Below are 19301 nucleotides of genomic sequence, written 5' to 3' on the forward strand. Positions count from 1 at the left end.
TAAGAGACTAAAGTACTGTTCTGGTTTTTAAACTGAGTTTCAAATGTGCCCATCAATCCAGGAAGCTGATTTCTCTTCAACTGACAGGAAGAACATATGTCCCGTTGATAGAGCCTTTTACACACACACATATTTGTAGAGATAGTGAACTTGAACCTTCTGATTATAAGGTGAGTGACCATTCTTAAGAGTGATCACTTGTGGTGCTCTAGGCTAGTATTTGTTGGTTGACGAGAGTGATGTCATCCGAACTGCCTAGTCGGACTCAGGATGGAGGAGCCAGCATGTAGCACTGCTCCCTAAGGCAGAGACTTTGTTTTATTAACATCCTGCCATTTTTCTAGGCAGTCAGCGAGCCATGTTCAAGCAGGCCATGAGGCACTGGGAAAAGCACACATGTGTGACTTTTATTGAAAGAAGTGATGAAGAGAGTTACATTGTATTCACGTATAGACCTTGTGGGTAAGTAGAACCAGGGAATGACTTAAGTAAGTGTAGAAGAGGAAAAAGAAAATCCAGAGGTAGGATTCATTTCTTAATATTTGCTTAGCATTTTGCCCATGAGAAAGTGTGAATTTTACATAAGAAAATATATTTTGAATAAATATAGTCTTTGATCATAGACCTTTGTACATCTACCTCAAGTGTATTTCCCCACCACGTCAACTACTTCTCCTCGTGTTGCAACTATAATAATGGTATCACCACCGTCAATAATATCGTCTGGTGATTCTCTTGAGCTCCCTCTAAAATTTATGCAGTAAGATTCCATTGATATTCACTGTATCTTTTGATTTCTACCTCCATCCCATGTCATTGCCTCAATCCATTCATGTCTTTGTCATGTCACACCTGACCTATTCCAAATGCTTGACTGTCTTCCCTCATCAATTTACTGCCACTAGAATTATCTTCAAAGAATACCAGTCAGAGCAAGACACCACCCTTTTTTGTGGATTCTTCAGTGCTTCCTCGTAGAGTGCTGCTTTCTAGATTGGCTTCTTACGGGATGATAACAAATACTCTCCAAAACAACTGTTCTGGAGCACTGGGTGTTATATGCAAACAGTGAATCATGGAACACTACATCAGAAACTAATGATGTAATGTATGGTGATTAACATAACATAATAATAAAAAAATGTAAAAAACAAACAAAAAAAACCAAAACCACTGTTCCGTAAGTTGTGAAATGCTGTGTTAAATTTCAGTAGATATTTCTGCAGCAATGTGCTAATGACATTATGAATATTCAACCCATCAAAGAGAATGTAGAATACAGTGTTTTTTAAACTCACTTAAAAAACGGAACATCCATGCCACTCTTTTAAGAGTGAAGAACATACATCAGTATCCTGGAACACATTTTGGGAAATGTTAGCCTGAGAATAAAATCCAAATTCCTTGATATAACATTTAAAGAATGCCATGAACTTACCACAACTTCCACGTGCAGCCTCTTCTGCCACCACATCCCATAATCTAGCCAAGTTACAGTAATAGCAGTTCTCCAAGCAACACTGTATAGTTAAAGCCTTTTTACTGTGAAAGGTCTCAAACTTCTCTCTCCTCTATCTCTAGTTAGTTGGAAATTACATTTAAATATTTGATTAAACTCAGATAGAACTTTGCTTGCTCAGGAAGAATACTCAGTAGGGTTTGCTGTCTCCTTGACATCGCATCCCCTCAGGAGGCACATGTGCTGGGACCTAGCACTTCAGCGATGCTGCTGTTGATCAGTGGATTCCAGGGGTGATGGCCCAGTCCCTCCATTGTAAAAGTTCCCATCATTGCAAAATAGTGATTTGCTAATGTTGTTCTTTCCTTTTAGTCCTTCTACATTTATTAGCTGGACTCCTCTACAAAGAGGAATTTTCTCTGATCAGCTCAAACTATTTGAATACCCTCTAGTATAGTTTATATAGGGAAGTAAAAATAAATGCTTCATTCATTTGGAGGAAAGAGTTCTTGCCCCAATCACATATATTTTTTGGGGAGAAAATATATATGTCACTGGGTATTGGGGGAGGATTGTGTCATCTGGCTTTGTTCTATCACATATTCCTAGAAGATTTAACCTCACTTAAAAAGTAATGGATTTTACTTTTGACCCTATCTGAGTGACATTAAGAAAAAGTATACATTATTACCTTTCTTTTTTTTTTTTAAGATTTTATTTATTTATTTGGCAGATAGAGACATAGCGAGAGAGGGAACACAAGCAGGGGGAGCAGGAGAGGGAGAAGCAGGCTTCCCGCAGAGCAGGGAGCCCGATGCGGGACTCGGTCCCAGGACCCTGGGGTCATGACCTGAGCCGAAGGCAGACGCTTAACGACTGAGCCACCCAGGCGCCCCTACATTATTACCTTTCTATATAGTTTTGGATAATGCCATAATTTTTTAGTTTTGACTTATTCAAGTAATGTTTTCTTCCAAATTACTAAATTTTATCTTCACAAGTTTTGGTTACATTTGAAATGCCTCCTAGTTCTTAATATCTATTTAATATTTAAAAGGTCCAAATCTTCCTTCCTTCTGGCTATCTAATAGGAATGGTTATAGCTCAGCTTACATATTTCTAAATACATAATGTATTCAGATCAATATATCTTTCCTTTATCTTTACCACCCTTCAATTTTCTAAAGCAAATACAAACAAAACACTGGCATTCATTATCTTATCAATAAATTTCTGTTTGTAGCAAACTCGTATTTATACTCATTTTCTTTCATTAATTTGGCTTTTTTCAAAGTTTTTCATTTTACTTGTTTTATCCTGCTAAACTATTTTTCCCCATTCTCTATTCTTTCTTCATGTGTTTGCTTGTGTTTTTCTGCTTCCTTGGAATGCCTTTGCTTCCATTTTCATCAGTGGAAATCGTTCACATATTTCTTTCTCGCCCATTTCTGAGCTGCCCTCAGTGCGACTTTGCTCTACCTTCAGCTGTACTAGTTACATTGCCACCATTGGCTCACGTGTCTGCCTTCATCTGGGATGACAGGTTGCTTATCTCTTCGTCCCTCGGGGCACCCAGCGCGCTGCTTTATAGATAGGTGATCAAGAAAATATTGACAATTTACACATCAGCTAAAGCACATCATATGTAATTCTAGAAGGAAAGAATGGAAGAATTTAGAGGTATTGAAGAGCATGTACGTTAACGACGACTTTAATGATTTTAGAGAAATGGAAACTGAAGTTGTGAATTGCCCTCAAATCCTTCAATCTGTAGTTGCACTCCTGAAATCAAACTTTTGAGTATTTATATATACATGTAATTGTGACTGTTATAGTAGTAATGTTGCATTTGGTGATTTGTTTTGTATTCAGTTTCCTTATACTGTATTTTCAATGATAGGAAGGATGATACATTTTATAGGAATTGGTCATTGGCTTGCTAATCATTCTAACCGTTTTGTGACTTCTAAATTTCATTTGGAATTACCATTATTAAACATGATTTCATGAAACAGTTATTTTATCATTATGGTGATTTTTTTCTATGATAATGCTACATTTATATCTCATAAAAGTTAATCAAAATTATTAAAGAGTTTGGCATCTGGTGTTACACAAAACACTGAGGGCTACTGCAGTGAGATCTATGTCAAGTCAAATGCATAACGCTCCTATTGGATTTTGGTATTGTGTCCTTTCCCTCTGTTGGCAAAAAGTTTGAACTTAACTATAAATATTTTTTCAATGAATATTTATTGTCATCAGTGACATTTATTTCACAAGATGATTATTATCAGCAAAATGTAAGATCACTTTATAAAAACTTGTTTGATTTATTTCTTTGTAAGTCAGAAATTTATATAGCTGAATTTATTACCTTTGTCTACTATGCAACTTTATATTGCTGAATATTCTCTTTTTTAAAGTGTAACTTTTTTTTTTTTTTTTTTTTTACACTGTTACATTAGTTTCAGGTGTACAATTATAGTGATTAAACAATTCTATACATCACCTGGTGCTCATCACAACCAGTGGCCTCCTTAATCCCCATCACCTGCTTAGCCCAATCCTTACCCTCTTTCCCTCTGGTAACCATCAGTTTGTTTACTATAGTTAAGAGTCTGTTGCTTAGTTTCTCTCTCTCTTTCTCTTTATCCCTTTGCTCATTTATTTTACTTAAATTCCACATGTGAGTGAAATCATATAGTATTTGTCTTTCTCTGATTGACTTACTTCACTTAGCATGATACTCGCTAGCTCCATCCATGTCATTGCAAATAACAAGATTTTATTCTTTTTTATAGCTGAATAGTATTCCATTGTGTATATATACCACCTCTTGTTTATCCATTCATCAGTCGATGGACACTTGGCTGCTTCCATATCTTGGCTATTGTATTGTAAATAATGCTTTTGTAAACACAGAGGTGCGTGTATCCCTTTGATTTAGTGATATTGTATTCTTTGGGTAAATAAGTAGTGCAATTGTTACATTGGAGGGTAGTTCTATTTTTAACTTCTTGAGGAACCTCCATACTGTTTTCCAGAGTGGCTGCACCGGTTTGCATTCCCACCAAGAGTGCATGAGGATTACTTTTTCTCCACATCCTCTCCAACACTTCTTGTTTCTTGTGTTGTTGATTTTAGCCATTCTGATGGGTGTGAGGTGATATCTCATTGTCGTTTTGATTTGCATTTTTCTGATGGTGAGTGATGATGAAATCTTTTCATGTGTCTGTTGGCTATATGAATGTCTTCTTTGGATGAATGTTCATGTCTTCTGCCCATTTTTTAATTGGATTCTTTGCTCTTTTTGGTGTTGAGTTTTATAAGTTCTTACATATTTTGGATAGTAGCCCTTTATCAGATATGTCATTTGCAAATATCTTCTCCATTCAGTAAGTTGCCTTTTAGTTTTGTTGACTGTTTCCTTCGTTGTGCAAATCCTTTTTATTTTGTTGTAGTCCCAATAGTTCATTTTTGCTTTTGTTTCCTTTGCCTTAGGAGACCTGTCTAGAAAAAAGTTGCTATAGCCAATGTCAAAGAGTTTACTACCTATGTTCTCCTCTAGGATTTTTGTGGTTTTAGGTCTCATATTTAGGTCTTTAATGCATGAATGTCCTCTATCCCCTACTAGATAGTTTCTTGAACAATCTTACTTTTTTCCTATCTGCTAATTTTTAATGATTCCTTAAAAACAACTAACCAAACAAATAAACTTAGGGTTAACTTATTTAGCTATTTTCTAGATTTTGTGTTTTAAATTGTGTTTAAATTTGGTCAGTTTGGATATTCAGATTATGGCAACAGTCACTTATTCATCCTTACCTACTGAATTTTCATTTTGTGCCACTTACTATACTAATTTTTGGGACTATAAAATTGAATGTGAGGTGTTTTTCTCTGCAAGAAGATTATAGTCAGGCAGAGGAGGTATGCTAGCTAGGATTCTTGCTTGCAAACAATGGAGGCTAATTAATTTAAGCAGAAAAAAATGACTTGTTGGATTATTAGATAATTTGTAGAATCACACCAATGGAAAAAGTGGAGAGCCAGGTGGAGGGAGGTATCTCAGGAAGAGCATTTTTAATCCCTGGCCATAAGCATCTTCACCATTGCTTTGAATGCTCCCTGCTAACCACCAAAGTCTTAGCTCTCTCCTGCACTTATGAGATCTGTTCTTTCAGCAAATATTTATTAATTAATTTATTTCAAAAATGATCTTTTTCCAGTTTTATTACAATATAAATGACATAGAACACTGTATTCCTTTAAGGTGTATACTGTGATGAGTTGATATATGCATACTTTATGAAATGATTCCCACAATAAATTTAGTTAACAGGCATCACCCCACATAGTTGCAACACTTTTATTTTCTTGTGATGAGAACTTTTAGATCTGCTCTCTTAGCAATTTTCAAGTATATGATACAGTATTATTAACTTTAGTCACCATGCTGTACATTATATCCCCAGGACTTATTTATCTTATAACTGGAAGTTTGTACATTTTGACCCCCTTCACTCACTTGGCCCACCCTCCCACCTCCCACCCCAAGTGCTTGCAACTTCCAACCTGTTCTCTGTATCTACTGAGCTGTACTATGGGCCTGACTATATTTTCGGGGCTAGAGATATCTGTATACAAAACATGTTAAGTTGTCTGCCCACAAATAGCTTACGTTCTAGGATGGGGAGTCAGAAAAAAACATGAAAATCAATGAAATATAAAATGTATTAATAGACTCTAAGTTCTAGGACAAAAAGGAAAGCAATATAAATGGGATAGAAAGGCATTTGCACAAAATCTTGAAAAAGAAGATGAAATGAGCCATATGCTATGTGGGAGAACAGAGGTCCCGAAAGAAGAAATAGCCAGGAAAAAGGCTTTAAGGCAAGAGCATGTCTGTATGCTGAAGGCACAGCCAGGACACTGCATGGCTCAGGAGGAGTGAGTTGCAGGGACAGTAGTAAGAGATGGGACTGGATGGTAAGACATTTGTGTGTGAAGATCATGTGGGATCTTACAGTTATTTGTAAGTACTCCAGATTTTCCTCTGAGTAAAAGAGAAAGCTTGTATTAGTAAGCTGACATGATTCATTTAATACACGACCCTTCAATCCCAGTGGCTTCAAGTAACAAACATCCATTCCTTGTTTGTTTGTACTGCCTGTCCATCACTGGTTGGCTGTGTCTCTCTCCAGAGTTATCACTTTAGTATTCAGTCTGATGGAGGAACCTTTCTTTAGAACTTTGCATTTGTGGCAGATGAAACAGAGACAATATTGCCAAATATATTGACTATTAAAGATTCTCTCCAGAAATTATACAAAGAGTTCGTGCTCACATGACATTATCCAGAGCAAGTCACATGACCGAACTCAACATCAGTGGAGTAAGGAAGTATGATTATCTTCCAGTGAGGGGTAATGAATATTTTTGAACATTGACACAATGTGCCATAGAACCATTGGAGAATATTGGGTAGAGAAGAGTCATAATATGACTTTAAATTTTTAAATTATCTCAATGTTGAGAAAAGACTGCTGTGGGGAGGACATCTTTGTGATGTCATGATAGATCATCTAACAGGCAAAATCTAAAGGTGCTTTGGTCCTCCAGTCTGAGGCAAAAGTAAGGAATAGCAGGTTTTAGGTTACCTGATTACTATCTATGGCGTAGGGAGAAGTGTGGCCTCCTATAGATGGTGAAAGTTTTTCTTGAGAGGACAGATAGATCTTACAGTGGCCAAGTTTTAAAAGCAGCACACAAATTAGAAATAAAAAAAATCAACAGCTATATACAAGAAAATGGCATCAACCTGAGTGATATTTGAAACTAAGATAATACCTAGACGTGTTTAAACCACATTTTTATAAACCTCACATATTACCCTGTCATTCCATACCTAATTATATGTGCATGTATTTAGTTATTTTTTCATCTTAGCATCCAGAGTTATTCTCTCCCTAGAACAAGAGGAATCAAACCACCACATTTTTCTTCTTTCACAGGATCATTATAAAAGTCAGTGGAAAATATATTTTTGTTTTCTGTTATGGAATCCATCTTATTTATTGGAAATTGCTATGCATGAAATTATGCTTAAAAAAGGTGTTTTAGATTAAATAAGTTGACCACATTGCTTTACTATCTCCCAGATTTTGATTTGCAAAGTATTTTCTTCTTTGAATATAACCAGCAAGAATGACTCAGTGTGTGTAATTTAGTTGCTATATAATCATCAGATATTTTAGTTTAACTACTGTTGCTCTATGGTAGCAAATGATTCGGTTTAAATCTCTCCAAAATTTGCAAATTTTGTGTTTTCCTACATCTAATAGTTTATTATTTGGGTATGCAATAAATATCTGTGTATAGATTGAAGCATAGTATTAAAAATTGGGGCAAAACCAAAATTTCGTGATTTTTTTCCCTATCAGTTACCTCTTTTTTTCTATTATTGATTTATTAAGCTTCATTAATTGTTATAATAGATTCATAAATAAGTGTATGGTGTAGGTTCAGATGCTTAAGGCATTTAAAGCCCAAAGAAATAATTGGAATGAAAAATATTTGTATTTGTGAACAATCAAAAGGACTATCAAATATACTTACTTTGGAAACTGAAAATTTGTGAAATTCCTTTTAATGTTTGGGCAATTAATTTTTGACATTTTTCTCAGTGTTTGGTGTCTTGTGCATCATGATTATTATTTACTGCCCTCTATTGCTGTCTCAAGTGGTGATCCTATATATAAACCTATTTTAATGTAAACCCCAATTATTTAAGTTTTAGATATAATTTTATTTATATTTGCAAATCTCATAATTCTACCAGTTGTTAGTTTTTCTCCACCAGTTAGCTATTAACCTTAGGAAATTTATCTTTTGAAACTAATTTTCCTCCATTGATCCCTTTTAAAAGATTTCTTCTTCTTCATAATAAATTCTCCCATGAGTAGGAAAAATAACTCCTTTATTGATTAACCATCTTTCTTTCGTTCTTTTTTTTCTTTTTCTTTTTCTTTTTTTAGGGGGGATAAAGGGTAGAGGGAAAGGGAGAGAGAGAGAGAGAATCTTAAGCAGATTCTGCACGAAACGTGGAGCCTGACACGGGGCTCGATCTCACAACCCTGAGATCATGACCTGAGCCAAAACCAAGAGTCAGGCACTTAACCAACTGAGCCACCCAGGCACCCCTAATTCTATTTTTCTTAAAGGGGAAAATAAACTTTGTTTTTATATTCAAAACTGAAATAATGGATTATTTCCAGATAACCACAGTGACAAAGTAGTTACCTAAATAATGTAGACGGATTGTGAAACTAAAAAACTGTATTAGACATAATTGTGGGTTAGTAAATCTTGAGTTTATATGTTTAAAGCCCATTAATCACCATCATAGATATTTTATTTTCTGATATCTTCTGAACACTCCTAATAATGATTTAAGGCATATCTTCTAATGTATGAATTAGTGAAAAAGCACTTCCAGTGATTATGTGGAGACTTTTGTTGTCTATACATTTACCAGGACTAGGCTACTCTGCCTCTGAATGTGTTGGACTTTGTAGTTGATCATAATTCTTGACAAGTTTCACTGTACTGTAATTAATCTATCATTGCCACCACCATCTCTGTTTTTTTCCTTTATTGCAGATGCTGCTCCTATGTAGGTCGGCGGGGAAATGGACCCCAGGCAATCTCTATTGGCAAGAACTGTGATAAATTTGGAATTGTTGTTCATGAATTGGGCCATGTGATAGGCTTTTGGCATGAACACACACGACCAGATCGAGATAACCATGTCACTATCATAAGAGAAAACATCCAGCCAGGTGAGAGGCTTCAGAATATGTTGGGTTTAAGGTTGATGGAATATCTTTTAGTTGTGTTTATACTATTTATGATTTAACTTTTTCTTAAAAAGTGTGAACTGATTTTTTTGATATGGTAGAATCAGCATTTTGCTGGATAAAAAATATACTCATGATGATGTTACATTTTTAATTTTTTTTTCCTTTAGACTGGGTGATTTTATATGCATTTTTGGTTTGCTTTCTTTTCTTAAGGTTTAGCTGTTTTATTTCAAACTTCTGTGCTTTCCGAGAATGGGTGTAGGCTATTGAACCATAAATTAATATTATTTAATTTTTAAAGCATTTTTACTACTTAGCTCTATAATCTATGTGGTAGAGATTTAGAAAGGATCCAGGGTTTGGCATGAAACATGCTGCTACCATAGAAATCTGTATTATACCAGGGACATTTCTGGAGAAAATTTCGGGGAAATGAGTCATTTCCAGGGTAGTCTAAATAGTTTCTTTGAGAATTCTTCTTAAACTACCCTAAAGATAAATTCTTAAGATTTTTTTCAGTAGTTGAAATATCATATATAATTAAAATTTAATTTTCTCTGATAGTTGATATGTGATAATAGCCTTATTTTAAAGCTTTTTATTTAACTTTCATAAATTAATAAAGATTACGTTTCAGTTACCAAAAGAAAAATTCTGTTTTTTGGAATTGCCTTATGAAGTTATATGGATTTCAAGCATTAGGAAAGTAAAAATGCGTCCTTATTTCCTTATTCATGGCAAGTTTTAAGTTACAAACATTGAATTCCTTAGACTTTCTTGTAATTAAAAGTATTGATCTATTTATTTGCTCATCACATATTTGGTGTTAATTATTTATTGAGGCATTATTAGATGTTGAAAATGCTGTCATGAAAAATACAAAGCTTAATGTGGGGTATGTGCATATACATAAATGACTGCAAGTGGGTGAGAAAAGTGATAATAGTCATATGGTGAAAATACCACAAAGTCCAAGTAACATATGACAAAATGCCTTGGCAAGTCAAGGGAGATGTCACAAAGGAACTGAAATTTAGAAGTAAAGTATAAGTGTTCAAAATGCACAGAAGAAAGAATTTCTAAGCTGAAAAAACATCATGATGATAGCTATAATTATAGAAAATTGAATAATTTTTATTTGCTCATTATGGCTGCATGGTTAAGTTGCAAGTGGGAGATTAGTTGGTAATTACCAAAGGAGGTTGAATTATAGGGGATCTTCTATACGAAGCTAGGGAACTTAGTTTTTATTTTTAGCTACTGGAGAATAATCGAGGATTGAAAGCAGAACAAGTTCAGATTAAAAAAAAGGAAAACAATAATTCTTTCAGCTTTGGGATCATAACTGAGAATGGAGAAGTGGAGGTAGGGAGGATGAACTTAAGGAAATCTATAAGAAAATTAAATAAGTAGTTTATAAAAGATGACTAAGTCCTTAGTCAAGGAAGTGCAATTCAAGAATAAGGGAATAACCTTTCAAAAATATTTTAAGAGGAACACTAACATATGAGGGAAAATCTTCAAGGTTTTATTTTTAGGCAACAGGATGAATGGTGGCACCATTAGATGAAGGAAGAAATATGGATAAAGCAACATGTTTTTTAAAGTAAGAAAGAGAAATAATGGTTTTATTTAGCATATCGTTGATTTTGAGAAGCCTTTGGATTATCTAAATGGAGATGTATAGTACACAAAGCAAAAGTGAGTCTAAAATTTAGGCTATATCTAGAAATAGAAATTTCATGGTATATTTGACTATCTAGGGAAACCCTGAAGGGAGAATAAAAATACAGCTAAGGATAGGAAATAGGGAATAGCAATAATTAAGCAACATTTTGCAGAAAATCCTCCAAAAGACTAAGAAGGTTTGGTCAAGAGTTAGAAGAATCACTGAATGTGATGTCCCAGGAAAGAGATCATTTCAAGAATGATAAAGTAGGAGAAGAGGAGTGGGTGGTTCAAGATGGCAGTGTAGGAATAACCTGAACTCACCTCCTCCCATGGACACAACAAACTACTCCTACACATGGAGTAATTTCTCTGAAAAAATCCTGATAACTGGATGAACATTGTGCCTCCACAACAAAGGATAAAAGGGCTATGAGGAGATGGGTAAGAGAGGTAGAGACACACCTGCTGCCCAAAACTCCAATTCTAGACATGATGACCCATAATGAGGAGAGATTCCCAAAGTACAGCACTTTCTCCTGAGAAGCTAGAGGTTGACACCACAATTTTTGGGTCCTGTACTGGAAAGATGAGCCCCCCTGCCCCAAACATAAGACCATCAGGGATTATATCCAGGAGAAGAAACAACTGTAGGGAGGCTGTAGGGAACAGAGAACCTGCCCTGAAGGGACTTACATGTGGGGACTCAGTCACCCCAGGACCCAGCAAAAAAACAGCAGTTTGAAAACACCTGGTACGTATGTGAAGCAGACCCAATTACTAATTTTAAAGTGATCACTAGAGAGGCAGAAGCATGTTGGGACTCTCTCCAGGGACAGAAGCACTGGCAGGTGCATTTTTGCAATCTCATTCTACCTTGCTAATGCCAATACTGGTGGGTGTTATTTTGGCAATCTCCCTGTAACCTGCTAGTGCAGGTAGGTGTACCACACCTCACCATGTGCCAGCTCTGCCATAGCCAGTTGGGAGAGCACCCTGCATCACACCAGAACCATGTCACAGCCAGCCAGGTAAGAGACCTACCTTTCCAAGCCACAGATTTACCCCAGCTAGGCAAGTGTCCCACCCCTCCTGTGCCATAGTCAAACCACTGCCAGGCCAGTATCTCGCTTCCTTCTGTGCCACAACCATGGCTCTGCCACAGCTGGCTGGTGCATGCACCCCACAGAGGGGATACCTCTGGAGTGTCTGGCTCTAGTAGCCAGAGCGATTGCTCCTGGGCCTCACACATCATCTTCTACACAAGGCCAATTCTTCAAGACTGGGAGAGGTAGCTGTTCTGATAATTAGGCAAAACAAGGCAGAGGCATATGTTTCAAATGAAAGATAAAGACCTCAGAAAATGACCTTAATGAAACAGAGATAAGTAATCTACCTGATAAAGAGTTCAAAATAATGGTTATAAAGATGCTCACTGACCTAGGGAGAAGAATGGATGAATACAATGAGAACTTAAGAGATAGAAAATATAAGAAAGTACCAAATAGAAGTTACAGAGCTTAAGAATACAGTAACCAATGAAAAATACACTAGAGGAGTTCAACAGCAGACTGGAAAAAACAGAAAAATGGTTCGATGAACTGGAAGACAAAGCAATGAAACTTACCCAGAGAGAGTTGCAAAAAGAAAAAAGAATTTAAAAAGGTGGGATACCTTAAGGGACTTATGGGACAACATTAAGCAGAATAATATCTGCATATGGGTGTCCTAGAAGGAGAAAAGAGAGAGAAAGTGACATAAAATTTATTTTAAAGAAATCATGGATGAAAACTTCCCTAATCTGGGAATGGAAACAGGCACCCAGAAACAGGAAGCCCATAGAGTTCCAAACAAGATGAACCCAAAGAGCCCATAGAGTTCCAAACAAGATGAACACATTATAATTAAGTTAATTATAATTATAATTAAAACATTGAAAGTAAAATATGAAGAGATAATCTTAAAAATAGCAAGAGAAACAAGCTTGTTACATACATGGGAAATCCCATAAGGCTATCAGCAGATAATTTTTTTTTCTTTTTTTTTTTATTATGTTATGTTAATCACCATACATTACATCATTAGTTTTTGATGTAGTGTTCCATGATTCATTGTTTGCATATAATACCCAGTGCTCCATGCAGAATGTGCCCTCCTTAATACCCATCACTAGGCTAACCCATCCCCCCACCTCCCTCCCCTCTAGAACCCTTAGTTTGTTTCTCAGAGTCCATAGTCTCTCATGGTTCATCTCCCCCTCCCATTCCCCTCCTTCATTCTTCCCCTCCTGCTATCTTCTTCTTCTTTTCTTTTTTTTTTTTTTTTAACATATAATGTATTATTTGTTTCAGAGGTACAGGTCTGTGATTCAACAGTCTTACACAATTCACAGCGCTCACCATAGCATATCCTCCCCAATGTCTATCACCCAGGCAACCCATCCCTCCCACCCCCCACCACTCCAGCAACCATCAGTTTCCTGAGATTAAGAATTCCTCATATCAGTGAGGTCATATGATACATGTCTTTCTCTGATTGACTTATTTTGCTCAGCATAATACCCTCCAGTTCCTTCCACGTTGTTGCAAATGGCAAGATTTCATTCTTTTTGATGGCTGCATAGTATTCCATTGTATATCTATACCACATCTTCTTCATCCATTCATCTGTCGATGGACATCTTGGCTTTTTCCACAGTTTGGCTATTGTGGACATTGCTGCTATAAACATCGGGGTGCATGTACCCCTTTGGATCCCTACATTTGTATCTTTGGGGTAAATACCCAGTAGTGCAATTGCTGGATCGTATGGTAGCTCTATTTTCAACTTTTTGAGGAACCTCCATACTGTTTTCCAGAGTGGCTGCACCAGCTTGCATTCCCACCAACAGTGTAGGAGGGTTCCCCTTTCTCCTCATCTCCGCCAACATCTGTCGTTTCCTGACTTGTTAATTTTAGCCATTCTGACTGGTGTGAGGTTGTATCTCTTTGAGGTTTTGATTTGGATTTCCCTGATGCTGAGCGATGCTGAGCACTTTCTCATGTGTCTGTTGGCCATTTGGATGTCTTCTTTGGAAAAATGTCTGTTCACGTCTTCTGCCCATTTCTTGATTGGATCATTTGTTCTTTGGGTGTTGAGTTTAAGAAGTTCTTTATAGATTTTGGATACTAGCCCTTTATCTGATATGTCATTTGCAAATATCTTCTCCCATTCTGTCGGTTGTCTTTTGGTTTTGTTGACTGTTTCCTTTGCTGTGCAAAAGCTTTTTATCTTGATGAAGTCCCAATAGTTCATTTTTGCCCTTGCTTCCCTTGCCTTTGGCGATGTTTCTAGGAAGAAGTTGCTGCGGCTGAGGTCAAAGAAGTTGCTGCCTTGTATTCTCCTTTAGGATTTTGATGGACTCCTGTCTCACATTGAGGTCTTTCAACCATTTTGAGTCTATTTTTGTGTGTGGTGTAAGGAAATGGTCCAGTTTCATTCTTCTGCATGTGGCTGTCCCATTTTCCCAACACCATTTGTTGAAGAGACTGTCTTTTTCCCATTGGACATTCTTTCCTGCTTTGTCGAAGATTAGTTGACCATAGAGTTGAGAGTCCATTTCTGGGTTCTCTATTCTGTTCCATTGATCTATGTGTCTGTTTTTATGCCAGTACCATATTGTCTTGATGATGACAGCTTTGTAATAGAGCTTGAAGTCCGGAATTGTGATGCCGCCAGCTTTGCTTTTCTTTTTCAACATTCCTCTGGCTATTCGGGTTCTTTTCTGCTTCCATACAAATTTTAGGATTATTTGTTCCATTTCTTTGAAAAAAGTGGATGGTATTTTGATAGGGATTGCTTTGAATGTGTAGATTGCTCTAGATAACAAAGACATCTTCACAATATTTGTTCTTCCAATCCATGAGCATGAAATGTTTTTCCATTTCTTTGTGTCTTCTTCAATTTCTTTCATGAGTATTTTAGAGTATTCTGAGTACAGATTCTTTGCCGCTTTGGTAAGATTTATTCCTAGGTATCGTATGGTTTTGGGTGCGATTGTAAATGGGATCAACTCCTTAATTTCTCTTTCTTCTGTCTTGTTGTTGGTGTATAGGAATGCCACTGATTTCTGTGCATTGATTTTATATCCTGCCACTTTACTGAATTCCTGTATGAGTTCTAGCAGTTTTGGGTGGAGTCTTTTGGATTTTCCACATAAAGTATCATATCATCTGCAAAGAGTGAGAGTTTGACTTCTTCTTTGCTGATTTGGATGATTTTTATTTATTTTGTTGTCTGATTGCTGTGGCTAGGACTTCTAATACTATGTTGAATAGCAGTGGTGATAGTGGACATCCCTGCCGTGTTCCTGACCTTAGGGGGAAAGCTCTCAGTTTTTCCCCATTGAGAATGATATTCGCTGTGGGTTTTTCATAGATGGCTTTTATGATCTTGAGGTATGTACCCTCTATCCCTATACTCTGAAGAGTTTTTATCAAGAAAGGATGTTGTACTTTGTCAAATGATTTTTCTGCATCTATTGAAAGGATCATATGGTTCTTGTTCTTTCTTTTATTAATGTATTGTATCACATTGACTGATTTGCAGATGTTGAACCAACCTTGTAGCCCAGGGATAAATGTCACTTGGTCATGGTGAATAATCCTTTTAATGTACTGTTGGATCCTATTGGCTAGTATTTTGGTGAGAATTTTGCATCCATGTTCATCAAGGATATTGGTCTGTAATTCTCCTTTTTGATGGGGTCTTTTTCTGGTTTGGGGATTAAGGTAATGATGGCCTCATAAAACAAGTTTGGAAGTTTTCCTTCCATTTCTATTTTTTGGAACAGTTTCAGAAGAATAGGTATTAATTTTTCTTTAAATGTTTGGTAGAATTCGCCTGGGAAGCCATCTGACCCTGGGCTTTTGTTTGTTGAGAGATTTTTGATGACTGCTTCAATTTCCTTAGTGGTTATAGGTCTGTTCAGGTTTTCTATTTCTTCCTGGTTCAGTTTTGGTAGTTGATACATCTCTAGGAATGCATCCATTTCTTCCAGATTATCTAATTTGCTGGCATATAGTTGCTCATAATATGTTCTTGTAATTGTTTGTATTTCTTTGGTGTTGGCTGTGATCTCTCCTCTTTCATTCATGATTTTATTTATTTGGGTCCTTTCTCTTTTCTTTTTGATAAGTCTGGCCAGGGGTTTATCAATCTTGTTAATTCAAAGAACCAGCTCCTAGTTTTGTTGATCTGTTCTACTGTTCTTTTTGGTTTCTATTTCATTGATTTCTGCTCTGATATTTATTATTTCTCTTCTCCTTCTGGGTTTAGGCTTTATTTCCTGTTCTTTCTCCAGCTCCTTTAGGTGTAGGGTTAGGTTGTGTATTTGAGACCTTTCTTGTTTCTTGAGAAAGGCTTGTATTGCTATATACTTTCCTCTTAGGACTGCCTTTGCTGTATCCCAAAGATTTTGAACAGTTGTGTTTTCATTTTCATTTGTTTCCATGAATTTTTTTAATTCTTCTTTAATTTCATGGTTTACACATTCATTCTTTAGTAGGATGCTCTTTAGCCTTCATGTATTTGAGTTCTTTCCAACTTTCCTCTTGTGACTGAATTCAAGTTTCAAAGCATTGTGGTCCGAAAATATGCAGGGAATGATCCCAACCTTTGGTACCAGTTGAGACCTGATTTGTGACCTAGGATGTGATCTATTCTGGAGAATGTTCCATGGGCACTAGAGAAGAATGTGTATTCTGTTGCTTTGGGACAGAATGTTCTGAATACATCTGTGAAGTCCATTTGGTCCAGTGTGTCATTTAAAGTCTTTATTTCCTTGTTGATCTTTTGCTTAGATGATCTGTCCATTTCAATGAGGAGGGTGTTAAAGCCCCCCACTATTATTATATTGTTGTTGATGTGTTTCTTTGCGTTTGTTATTAATTGGCTTATATAAGTAGCTGCTCCCATGTTAGGGGCATAGATATTTACAATTGTTAGATCTTCTTGTTGGATAGACCCTTTAAGTAGGATATAGTGTCCTTCCTCATCTCCTATTACAGTCTTTGGTTTAAAATCTAATTCGTCTGATATAAGGATTGCCATGCCAGATTTCTTTTGGTGTCCATTAGCATGGTATGGCTTTCCACCCCCTCACTTTCAATCTGGGTGTCTTTGGGTCTAAAATGAGTCTCTTGCAGACAGCATATCAATGGGTCTTGTTTTTTTATCCAATCTGATACCTTGTGTCTTTTGATTGGGGCATTTAGCCCATTTACATTCAGGGTAACTGTTGAAAGATGTGAATTTAGTGCCATTGTATTGCCTGTAAGGTGACTGTTACTGTATATTGTCTGTGTTCCTTTCTGGTCTATGTTAGTTTTAGGCTCTCTCTTTGCTTAGAGGACCCCTTTCAATATTTCTTGTAGGGCTGGTTTCGTGTTTGCAAATTCCTGTAGTTTTTGTTTGTCCTGGAAGCTTTTTATCTCTCCTATTTTCAATGACAGCTTAGCTGGATATAGTATTCTTGGCTGCATATTTTTCTCATTTAGGGCTCTGAATATATCCTGCCAGTCCTTTCTGGCCTGCCAGGTCTCTGTGGATAGGTCTGTTGCCAATCTAATGTTTCTACCATTGTAGGTTACAGATCTCTTGTCTCGAGCTGCTTTCAGGATTTTCTCTTTGTCTCTGAGACTTGTAGGTTTTACTAGTCGATGTCAGGGTGTTGGCCTATTTTTATTCATTTTGAGGGGGGTTCTCTGTGCCTCCTGGATTTTGATGCCTGTTTCCTTCCCCAAATTAGGGAAGTTCTCTGTTATAATTTGCTCCAATATACCTTCTGCCCCTCTCTCTCTTTCTTCTTCTTCTGGGATCGCAATTATTCTAATGTTGTTTCATCTTATGGTATCACTTATCTCTCGAATTCTGCCCTCATAATCCAGTAGTTGTTTATCTCTCTTTTTCTCAGCTTCTTTGTTTTCCATCATTTGGTCTTCTATATCAGTAATTCTCTCTTCTGCCTCATTTATCCTAGCAGTTAGAGCCTCCATTTTTGATTGCACCTCATTAATAGCCTTTTTGATTTTGACTTGGTTAGGTTTTAGTTCTTTTATTTCTCCAGAAAGGGTTTCTCTAATGCCTTCCATGTTTTTTTCAAGCCCAGCTAGTATCTTTAAAATCATCATTCTGAACTCTAGTTCTGACATCTTACTAATGTCCATATTGATTAGGTCCCTGGCAGTCAGTACTGCCTCTTTTTCTTTTTTTTGAGGTGATTTTTTCCATCTTGTCATTTTGTCCAGAGAATAGGTGAATGAGAGAACAAAATGCTAACAGGGTAACAACGTCCCAGAAAATATACACTTAACAAATCAGAAAAGACCTGAAACCGGGTGATAAGAAAGGGAAAGAAAGAAAAAAGAAGAAAAAAAAAAAAAAAAGAAAAAGAAAAAAATAAAAACAAACAAACAAAAACAAAACAAAACAAAACAAAAACAGAATATGATCAAATATGATCAGGCTGGTGCATAGATCAGTGCCACACACTAGATTTGGGGCATATTTTTGTCTGTTAGAAGAAAATGCTTCCCAAAATTTTAAAGAAAGAAAAACTTACATATGTACAAAAATAAGGGTTAATACGATGAAGGGATGGAATATGACTGTAAAGATGAAAATTATAAAAGATTTTATAAAAGGAATTGATAAGATAAGAAGTTGGTTGAAAAAAGAAAGAAGAGGATTAAAAAAAGGGGGGGAGAGAATGTAATCAGGCAGGAGACTGGAACAATGCCACATACTAGAGATTTAGGGTATATTTTGATCTGTTAGAAGAAAGTATATCCCAAAATTTTAAAGAGAGAACAACTTATATATATATACCAAAAATAAGGGTAACTACTCTGAAGGGTTAGAATATGACTCTAAAAATGAAAAATAAAGAAGATTTTTTTAAAAAAAGGATTAATAGGATGTTTGTTGAAAAAGGGAAAGAGAAAAATTAAGGAAAAAAAAAGACAGTTAAAAAAAATTAACTTTGAAAGACTAAAGAATCATGGTAAAAAAGCCATGAATTCTATGTGCAGTATTCCCCTAGCGCTGGAGTTCTGCTGTTCTCATTGATCGGTAAACTTGGTCTTGGCTGGCTGTTCTGGCTGATCTTCTGGGGGAGGGGCCTGTTGCCATGATTCCCAAATGTCTTTGCGGGAGGCAGAATTACCCCGCCCTGGCCGGGTCCAGGCTAAGTCATCTGCTCGGGTTTGCTCTTGGGAACTTTTGTTCCCTGCAAGCTTTCCATACAGCTTTGGAGGATGAGAGTGAAAATG

At 36.4% G+C, this 19301-nt stretch overlaps 1 protein-coding gene across 1 annotated transcript in view; it reads left to right on the forward strand.

The window, feature by feature from the left end:
• TLL1 (tolloid like 1) overlaps window positions 1–19301 on the forward strand; it is a 207233-nt gene that overhangs the window by 89421 nt on the left and 98511 nt on the right. The window contains exons 5-6 of the mRNA XM_032413149.1: window positions 345–462; window positions 9125–9303. Coding sequence (XP_032269040.1) covers window positions 345–462; window positions 9125–9303 — 297 coding nt within the window. The remainder of the gene's footprint in view (window positions 1–344; window positions 463–9124; window positions 9304–19301) is intronic.

Source organism: Phoca vitulina, unplaced genomic scaffold, assembly GCF_004348235.1.
Source record: "Phoca vitulina isolate PV1807 unplaced genomic scaffold, GSC_HSeal_1.0 scaffold14, whole genome shotgun sequence".
Lineage (NCBI taxonomy): Eukaryota > Metazoa > Chordata > Mammalia > Carnivora > Phocidae > Phoca > Phoca vitulina.